Source organism: Bubalus bubalis, chromosome 5 (assembly GCF_019923935.1).
Source record: "Bubalus bubalis isolate 160015118507 breed Murrah chromosome 5, NDDB_SH_1, whole genome shotgun sequence".
NCBI classification, from domain to species: domain Eukaryota; kingdom Metazoa; phylum Chordata; class Mammalia; order Artiodactyla; family Bovidae; genus Bubalus; species Bubalus bubalis.
Genome location: NC_059161.1, coordinates 118419270 through 118429548, shown reverse-complemented (window position 1 = coordinate 118429548; position 10279 = coordinate 118419270). Strand labels below are relative to the sequence as shown.

At 46.0% G+C, this 10279-nt stretch overlaps 1 protein-coding gene across 1 annotated transcript; it reads left to right on the top strand.

Annotated features, from left to right (window-relative positions):
* Nucleotides 1-794: 794 nt before the first annotated feature.
* PAG10 (pregnancy-associated glycoprotein 1) lies at nt 795-9690 on the top strand. The gene is given in 9 exon segments (XM_006052291.4): nt 795-895; nt 1976-2126; nt 3118-3235; nt 3334-3452; nt 4648-4841; nt 5785-5895; nt 7397-7538; nt 7627-7725; nt 9394-9690. Coding segments are annotated over 9 exon segments (1185 nt in total). The 3' UTR covers nt 9544-9690.
* Nucleotides 9691-10279: the final 589 nt, after the last annotated feature.

Sequence of the window (10279 nt, the reverse complement as noted above, 5' to 3'; positions counted from 1 at the left end):
TGCTCCCGGTGGTAAGGCCTGTGCTGCCCAGGGCCCAACATGGCAACCTAGTCCTAGTATCATTTCTTTTGCCTCCTGGGGCCAAGAGTTTGTGAGAGCTAGACTGCTAGCACTCTTAAAATAAAGACTACTTTTGTCTTGATCAACTTTCACTTTGAAGCCTTTAACCCAGAACCAAGCACACACTTCTTCCTTGTATGTTTTTTGGATGATATAAAATATCTTGTGGATATGACATTTCTTCCAATACTGAAACCATGCAATTGAAGTACTGCTTTGCCCTAAATCTTTGATGCAGACTGGCATCATAAGTGCCCCTGATGTCTGCCATTAGACCCACTAACTAAAGCCAGATGTATGTCCCTGGGCTGTCCCTGAAGTCTTCACTTTGCCATCTGACAACTTATCTTCCTAGCAATCTCCTCTCCAACAAAGACAGCAATGCATATCTCACAAAGTGGCTAGGAAGATGACATGAAACGAAGAATGTCGAGCATGGCCCCTAGTATCCATTTTCATGATGTTCTTAGCAGTTTTTCCTCCAAGTAGTCAAGGTTCTCCATCTTTGTAGATGTCCATGAAGATCAGTTTGATTTTCCAGCCAAGCTTCAAGGAAGAGATTACAGTTCAATTCTCTGTATTCTGAGAAGCTTCAAAGTCCACTCGCCAAGGACACTGATGGAGGTAAAGATTTTATCTTGAGATTTGTGTTTTTTTCAGATCTTTTAGTGGCCTAAAGGGGAAAAGAAGGCATGTCAGAGCATATATAACTAGGGGCTTCCTGTCACCACTACATGCTAAGAACCTGAACTTCCCTAAGTACTTGGAGCCAGGAAAGAAGTATGAAGTGGCTTGTGCTCCTCGGGCTGCTGACCTCCTCAGAGTGCATAGTCATGTAAGTATGGGGACTGTAATCCACATCATATTCCTTTCTAGAATTTTTCTTTTCATCTGATTATTCTTCCACCCATCAGGTTCAAAAGGGAATAGAATATATCCCTACAGTCTTAATGTTCAACTCTTACTTATTGATAAGTAACTTGCTATAGGAACTGTGGATCCCAAGGGTCTTGGTGTAGATTTGCATGGTTGCACAACTCTTGGGGTCCAGTCATCTCATGCTCTATTGAAAATAGAACTCCTTGCAATTGTTCAGTGCACAGTCTATGCAGAATTAGGTGTGGTCCTGTGAAATAGCATTTTTCTACATTTTATTCAACATGTCTTCTTTTTTCCCTGTATACTTCAGTGTGTATATGTCTATGTCTGCATCTCTGTATCACTGTCATTTATCTCTCCATCTCTTTGGAAGTCTCTGTGAGTGTATTTCTCTCTGTGCTGTTTTCTTTTAATTTTTCATTTGACTCATCCTTCCTTCTTGAGCCTCTAAATTTTCCTAACTTGTTCCCTATCTCCTTGATTTTTCTCTGAAGTCTCAATTCTCTTTCAACTTGGAGATAGATACACTGTTTTATATACACCGTTTCATATCTGACAAGCAGTGTGACCCAAGCCAACTCAGAAACCTCTTGCATTTCAAACTGCTCCGTTGTAAAAGAGGATAAGAGTCCCCCTTCTACCTCCTTCCCCGAGCTTCTATGAGAAGGACACATGGGATGGCAACAGCAATGCTAATGACTGGCATTGTTGAGACTTCTTATTTCTCATGTACCTTATATCCATCACTTCACTTATCCCCAAAATATTCTATTTGGAGGGTTTGAATTGTTACATTACATCATTTTACCGAGGGGGAGACTGAGACCCCACATGGTCATATGGCTTACCCAAGATTGCAGAAGAGAAACTGTATTCAAACCTATGTCTTTACCATAGTACATGCATAAAATTCTGATAATAAGGTGACTCATAAAAATGATTGGAAAATACACAGGGCCATTATAATGACAATATACCTTAACACTGACATCTAATAGTAGCTTCTTTGTTTTCTTTGTCAAATGCTCAATGAAAGAATACCTCTAACAAAAGTGAAGACCATGAGAAAAACCCTCAGTGAAAAAAACATGCTGAGCAATTTCCTGAAGGAACATGCTTACAGACTGTCCCAGATTTCTTCTCGTGGCTCAAATATAACTATTCATCCCCTGAGGAACATCATGGATGTGAGTGTATTGGGGACGGTGCTCCACAGCACCCCCTGGTGCTCTAGCCTAGCACTGAGGCTCATCTGAAGGTGAGATGAGCCAAGTGGGATGTTGAGGTTGGGACTCCTACAGGAGGCAGAAACCCTGGGAAACAGGGACCCCACCCAGAGAAGAAGACATTCTCATCCTCAAATCTTGGTCTTGGTGACAGGGCCCAGCAATGACCAGGTGGCAGGTAAACATCCATTTCTGTGTCAAAGATGTGTCATTAGTTTGAGGGAGATTGTTCCTTCTGAACTAAGTGAGCCGCTCAGTCACAGATGAAGAGTGAACCATTACTGATCAAAAGGTAGAACCAACCAACTGCCAGGCAATTGTGAATCCCCAGGTAGAAGAATTCAGTTTCCACAGATGCAAGAACCACAGCAGTAAAAAGTTACTGAACCTGTATTCCATGTAAGGCCATAAGAATCTAACACTGTGGTTACTGTATTTAGATTTTTTTAAAAAAAGGCTTATTTTGTCTTCAAGAATGCCCATGAGAGCCTGAGAGATAGGAAAAGAGTAAATACATGTCATGAAAGGGTCATCTGTGTGGTGTTGATTGGATGTCGTCTGAGTTTAGAGAGAGTGGCTGACGTTGATCAAGAAGGACCTCCTGGAGAAGGGGATGCTGAGGCTGGGTTTGAAGCAACTACAGAGATTCTCAAATGAAGGCACCAAGACTCTCCTGGGTGTCCAGTGATCCTGGTAGTTCAGTGGTTATGCCTCTGGGCTTCCAATGCAGGAGGTACCACTTCAACACCTGGTCATAGAATCAATATCCTGCATACCATGTAGCACAGGAAAAAAAAATATCAAATGCAAGCACCTCTGTGATCAAAGGCTTTGAGCTGCACAGTGATTCAAAAGTAATCCCAAGAGATATGTGACACCCAGAGGGAGGCAACAGTGTGGGAATAGAGAGTAGCCAGTTCTGCATTAACCCACTCCCTCCTTTTCCCTGTAGATGGTCTATGTGGGTAAAATCACCATTGGAACACCCCCTCAGGAATTCCAGGTTGTCTTTGACACAGGCTCATCTGAGTTGTGGGTACCCTCCGTCTTTTGCACCAGCCCAACCTGTTGTGAGTACAGACACCCTGTACCCGGACCATCCTTCATTTGCCCTGCTGCCCTGTTTCCACCCTTGGCACCTGATGACACTCATCTCTTGTGTCTGCAGCTACTCACATTAGGTTCAGACATCTTGAGTCTTCCACCTTCCGGCCTACCCAAAAGACCTTCAGCATCACCTATGGATCTGGGAGCATGAAGGGATTTCTTGCTTATGACACCGTTCGGGTAACGTGTAAACGGAAGCTGAGTCAGGACTGGCTATGAAGTGACCACTGCTTGCAAAAGAGATGCAGGACCAATTGGCAGGACCCTTCCTAGCCTAACTCCCATAGACATTGGCCATCTTTCCCACAGGATCCTGTCCCTGGGGAGGCAGTGCCCATGGTGACACACAAGCAAACAGATTAGCTAACCCAGAGAGTGGCTTGAGGTGTGGACGTGCAGCTCCTCTGCCCATGAGCAGTTCAAAGTTCATTTTGCTGTGAGCGAGAAGAGAGGGAAAACGCACCCACTTTCATATTCTGAGTCACTGTTCCAAGCACTTTAAGGTAATAACTGGTTTAATCCTGCAACAACCCCACACAGCAGGTGGTCTTATTAGCTCATGAGACATATGAGGAAACTGAGGTACAGACAGCAAGGGTCTTGTTGAGGTCACACATGTGGTAAGAGGTGGAGCTAGGCTGGCTTTTCAGGACTGAAGTTGCTGTGGGGTGTTTGGGACAGGACAAAACTGATCTGAGGATCCTGGGGGGCAGTCAAGGGATCAGGTATCCAGAGTAGGAAATTGGAGCCCTCAGATGTCAGGGAGCCTGATAAATGAGTTCTCACTCTAGGGGTCCCTTGAGAATCTAATAAACCTATGGCCTGCCTCCCCAAAGTATTTGAGTAGTTCCCCTCTCTCTCTTTCTCTCTCATACACACTCACACAAATACACACATATCCCCAAAAGTGGATTCCCCAGGCAGTAATTTCATAGAACCCTGCAAGCAAGATTGTGTTTTCAGCTTCTGTCTTCCTGGACAGATGCAGAATCCACAGTACCTTACAGAGAATGTAGTTCATTCCTGTCATTAGTTCATAGTGATGCCAAAGAGAAGGCTACCTTGCTCTCAACTCATTTTGTCCACAAAGTGGCACCAATCGGTCCTGGCCTGACTTGGTTGCCACACCTATACAGAAGCCATGAGGCCAATTTGATTCACTCAGGTGGTGTTTTTCAGAGGGGCAGATGTTTTAAAATTCACAACCTCTCTCAAATGGAACCCAAATTCCCCTCCCAGCTAGGTCTAACCGTCTATGGGCCACCAAAGACAGAGCCCAGCCTGAATTCTCTGAGGATCTAATGGCAATGCACCCCAGCCCAGTCCTAGCCCCACTTCCTGTATCTGTAAGTGGGAACACTCTTCTCTCCTACAGATTGGGGACCTTCTAAGTACTGATCAGGAATTCGGACTAAGCATGGAAGAATACGGGTTTGAGCATCTACCTTTTGATGGCGTCTTGGGCTTGAACTACCCTGACATGTCCTTCATAAGAACCATCCCCATCTTTGACAACCTCAAGAATCAAGGTGCCTTTTCTGAGCCTGTTTTTGCCTTCTACTTGGGCAAGTAAGTCTGAGATGAACAATCCTTTTCTCCAATTAGCTGTAACATGCTTTCAGTTCCATGAAAATTATAGAAAACTTGATAAAGAAGTATCCTGAGAGATAATCAAACCCAGGATAACTATGGCCCCAGGGCCCTACCTGGATTCACCTCTGGCTTTTATGAATAAATTTTTATTGGAACACAACCCTGCTCCTGGGCTCAAGACCAGTAACTTGGGCTAGGGGGGTGACTGAGGGGGGTGGCTAATGGAAGGCAACAGGAAAACTGTTGGAGGTTAAGGCAATAGGATTTGCTTGTGAATTTGATAAGGAAGGAAGGAGAAGGATGGTGGATATCTTTCCTTCCTCATTAGCATTTCACTGGGAGCCCAGGACCAGCTACCCAATTTGCAGGAGCCAGTGAAAAATGAAAGTGTGGGACACAAAACAAAAGTGTGGGACCCCTTGTTCAAGATATAGTAAGCATTTCAAGATAGGGAGAGCAGAGGTTGTGTCCCTTATGAGTGTGGGACCGTTTGGACAGTAGAGTTCACAGGCCAACAGAGCCAACTCTGGGTGACATGAACCCACACACCTAGCGCTCCCAGGCCTTGATTTTCCTGAAAAATGACAAGCTGGACAAGGGGAAAGTAAAAATGCTTCAGCACCCTGTCCTTTGAAGGTATCTGAACATTCATGTAATAGGAGGTCCAGGGCCTCTTCAGAGGACATAGTGGGTGGAGCCCAGCCAGATGATTCAGCTTCTAACCTCCTCTGTGCTACTCATTAGCCAGTAACCGACCTCAATCTGGATCTCAATCACTCCTAGCCTCTATTTCTGCATCTGTAAATTGGGACCTTATTGGGTAGACAAGGCCTTGATGGGTAGACAAGCACAGCTCTCAGACAGTGCCATCGTTACTGTCCTCCAAGGATCAAGCCCCCTCTTCTCTCTACACATGCAGGGCGAAGGGCAGTGTGGTGATGTTTGGTGGGGTGGACCACCACTACTACAAGGGAGAGCTCAACTGGGTACCATTGATCCACGCAGGTGACTGGAGTGTACACATGGACCGGTAAGCCTCTCCCTCTGAGGGTCAGCCCAAGTGATGCTCCCACTACTGTTCATGGACACAGGCAGACACACACAAATGCATTCTAAGACACAGTCACACAGACGTATACACCACCCACAGCAACACAGACGAACACACAGACACATGGAAACACAGAAGCAGACACATATAAACCTACACAGAGACACGTAAAAATATGCATAGCTAATCAGAGACACACACAGAGACACATACAAACACATATACATATATATAGATACACAAACAACCCATGGGTTCATAATCCCCAGGCCTTCTGACCAGGGTTTTAAAAAGGTCCAGAGAGGTCTGTGCAGCTGGGAGAGGGCTGCACCCACTGCCCTATGAGGCATGGAGCATGGTTAGAGGACTCTACAGTTTGGTGTACAGAGGATCAGGGAGAATTTCACTAGCCTGGACAGAGTTATAAGATGATCAACTGTCCAGGGCTACATGGGACCAAGGAAGTTCTCAGTACAGATAAATGTCTGTTTAAAAACAGGAAAAGCCCTGAGAAAATGGGGAAAACTGGTCTTCTTAGGGAGCAGCTACCCAGCAGTGGAGAGAGGTTGGCTGCAGTCTTATGACATGAAAGCAACTAATTAAAAAGACACCCCATGTTCATGGGCACACAGTTGGGCAGGGGCTATAACAGAGAATTAGGAAGGTGGGATCCAGGACTGACCTGAGGACAAGAGGCATACTTGATAGGATTCTGTGTGATACCCTCAAACAAAAGCTGACCTGTCCTTTGGAGTTTCTGTGGGCTAGTCATGTATTTCCTGGCCAGGGTCTCAGTGTCTGAGCTGGTTGTAGGAGCAGTGCTAGGAGACACCCTCTCCCAGAGGAGCCCCTCTCTCCCCCTATTATGAGATTCTGCTGCCACTGTGAATCTCCATCTTCACTCTGTGGTTGACCCGTTATTTGTTCCCCACCAGATACAGCTCTCTGGATGGTTCTCATTCATTATTTTTACAGTCTTCATTCACTCATTCAACACAGAAACATTGTGCATCCACTGTGTGTCAGGCACTTTAGGGAGGCAATGAGAATAAAACTTGCCCTCACATCTAAGAAGGCAGATGTACAAGAAATGACTCACCCACATAGTGAACTGTCATTTTGGTACATGCTAGACATGAAGAAGGGTCTACAGAAAGTGACCAAGACAGGAGACTGATAAATGCTGGGAGAAATACTTCCCTGAAAACAATACAATTAAGCTGGAATCTGGAAAATGAAAAGAAATTTGCTAGTCAAAGGGGAAGGAGCTCTTCTAGGAAGGAAGACCAATTTGTGTCAAGGTGCAAAAGATCATGGTGTATTCAAGTACTGCATTCGAGGATGTCAAGAAAGGTGCTGTGTCAAGAGCAAAGGAAAAGAAGGCAAGAGACAAAGGGCTGTTTAGGAGACAGTCAGGAAGGGGGCAGCTCTGGGGAGACTCAGAGTGACCTTGATGCCTGCTTTTTCCACTGTCTCTCAGCATCTCCATGAAAAGAAAGGTTATTGCTTGTTCTGGTGGCTGCGAGGCCCTTGTGGACACCGGAACATCACTGATCCTTGGCCCAAGAAGACTGGTCAATAACATCCAGAAGCTCATCGGTGCCACGCCACGGGGTTCCGAGGTAAAGGGTCATGCCCCAGGGTCACTCCCTGTCTCCACACAAACAAGGATCTCCAGGGCCAACCTCTCTCTCTCTCTCTCTCTAACAGCACTACATTTCATGTTTTGCTGCCTATACCCTGCCCTCTATTATCTTCACCATCAACGGCATCAACTACCCAGTGCCAGCTCGAGCCTACATCCACAAGGTGAGGGGACAACCCTGAGGGGTGGTTCGAAAATAGGAACTTGCAGGAACCCTTGGGCTGCTGCTGGGAGGAGGGCGCCCTCTGCAGGCCATGTGACACCATTGCAGATGCTGCTGAGCCGCTGAGCCCCTGTGGCTGGGCCAGAGCCTGTCACAAGATGAAGCAGTTGAAAGTAAAGGGCCGTCTGGGACATTGATCATCCTTAAATAAATGTGGAGATGCCACACCATGCTGGCATGGTGGGAGTCGCAAGGAGAGGGGAATACTCAGGTCCTCAGTCCTCAAAGAGCTTCAGTTCAATCTGAACCCTCAGATCGATGAACACAGAAAGTCAGCTCTAGCAGTCCCTGAAATAGGTCATGTGACAGTGAGAATGGCTGGGACAGTCCCAGTGTGATGTCCCACCATAGGGATTAACAGTCTCCTTTCCCTTCTGGATGATAAATTACATGTTCACCCTAGTGCCATCTTCCCCTTGCTCTGGCCAGGTGCCCTCTTTATAAGTTGGGGTACCCTACCCCTCTGTAGGAGGTTGGATGCTAAGGTGTTAAAGGGTGCACAGTGACTGCTCAGACCTGGCACAGGGTGGAGGCTTCATGTCAGCGCCCTATGGGAGTTGAGAGTTGGCTGATGGGCTCAAAGAAGGCTTTGAGGAAGAGAGCAAATTTCAGGCATTCTAAAACCACAAACTCATGGAGCCATACCAGAGGGTTGCTTGGTTCTAGGCAAAACTGCCCTGGATTCCATGCAAATGGCATTCCAAGGCGCTCTGCATTGGGGCACTGGGGACTTACTAGGGGTGATGAGGGCTACGACTGACTGGTGGGGATGAAGAACCAGAGTAAGTTACCCAACCAAGCCTGGAGTGGCCAAAGAGGGTGAGTGTGGGCCGAAGGAGGCTTCCCAGAGTTCCTTAGTTAAGTCTTCAAGAACGTGTTGTGGGCACTGCTCTATTTAAGATGGATAACCAACAATGAGTTACTGTGTAGCACGGGGAACTCCACTCAGTTATATATCAGCCTGAATGGGAGGGGTATCTTTGGGACCAGGATACACGGATACATACGGTTGAGTCCCTTTACTGTCCACCTGAAACTCAGCTATACTCCAATACAAAATAAAGTTTTTTAATAAAGTACGGATTGTGGGGATGCAGGAAGAGAACCGGCATTCTCTACAGAGAAAACAAGGAGCAGAAGTCAAAAGGGAAAAAACAGGGAGTGAGGAGAACTATGGACATGCTCATTCTTTTCTAAATTTTATATTGGAGTATAGCTGATCTTCAGTTTTGCCTTAAGTTCTGCTGCACAGCAATGTGACTCAGTTATACACATAAAAAATATATATTCTTTTTCTTATTCATTTTCATGTGGTGTATCACTGAATATTGAATATAGTTCCTTACGCTCTACATTAGGACTTTGATGTTTATCATTCCTCTGTTTCCCCAACTCCCAGTCCTCCCCTCCCCCACAGTCTTCCTCATGGCAACCTCATATTTTGGTCCTTTTTGGTTTTGGATGAACTCTCATATCCTCTGCAGCTGAGAAAACCCCTTGATACTTAACAAAAGATGGAAATAAAATGAAGAATTGCGCTGGGTCTGGATATTGGGGGAGTCGCAGGTAAGAGCTCAGGCTGACTGGTGTGTGTCTCTGACTCTCCCAGGATTCTAGAGGCCACTGCTATCCCACCTTTAAAGAGAACACAGTGAGTACATCCACAGAGACCTGGATCCTGGGTGACGTCTTCCTGAGGCTGTATTTCTCAGTTTTTGATCGAGGAAATGACAGGATTGGCCTGGCACAGGCAGTGTAAATGCTTGGAGTGGTTCAGGAATCAGTAAGGCCGCTCCTAACACACACTCACTCACACTTTGAGCACTCCTGCCCAGGATGCTGGTAAACTGTACTTGGTGGTCTGCACACCCTATTCTCAGGAAAGAATAAAGGGTTTCACTCTTAATGGTGCTGAAACAAATGGGTGCCTCTGTTTGAGTCTGGGAGGTGTACAATGATTGGGAAGGATCTAGAACAAAGTCTGAATCACATTTGGGAGGAGACCACTCCAACTGGATTTACGGAAAGTGGAGACTCATTGAAATGATTCTGGGAATCCAGGACACAAGAATCAGAGCAAACACAAAAATCTCAGTGACTGGAACCAAGAAATCAGAAGTCATCAGTTTTCTCTTTCTCACCCTCATTCTTTCCCTTCCCTCTTCTTTGAAGGTCTTAGCTTGACAAATTTCTTCCTTAAGGCTTCTACACCTAATATGGGAGTTAGCTACCTGCCTTGTGTTTTATATCCCGAAGGCATCTCCTAGTAAGGAAAGAAGCTTGGAGCCATCAGAGTTCAAGAGTGTTCTCTGAATGACCCACCTCAGTTCACATGTACAGCCCTAGATCAGCCATCATGGCAGGGCCATGGGGTCCTATTATTGACTTTACATGGTCATTGGCCTGACCCAGCAGCACACATGATTACAGTTTACTCCAGCACTACATGACTGAAGCTGGGGAGAGGCAGCCCCAGGGATAGTGATTGACAGATG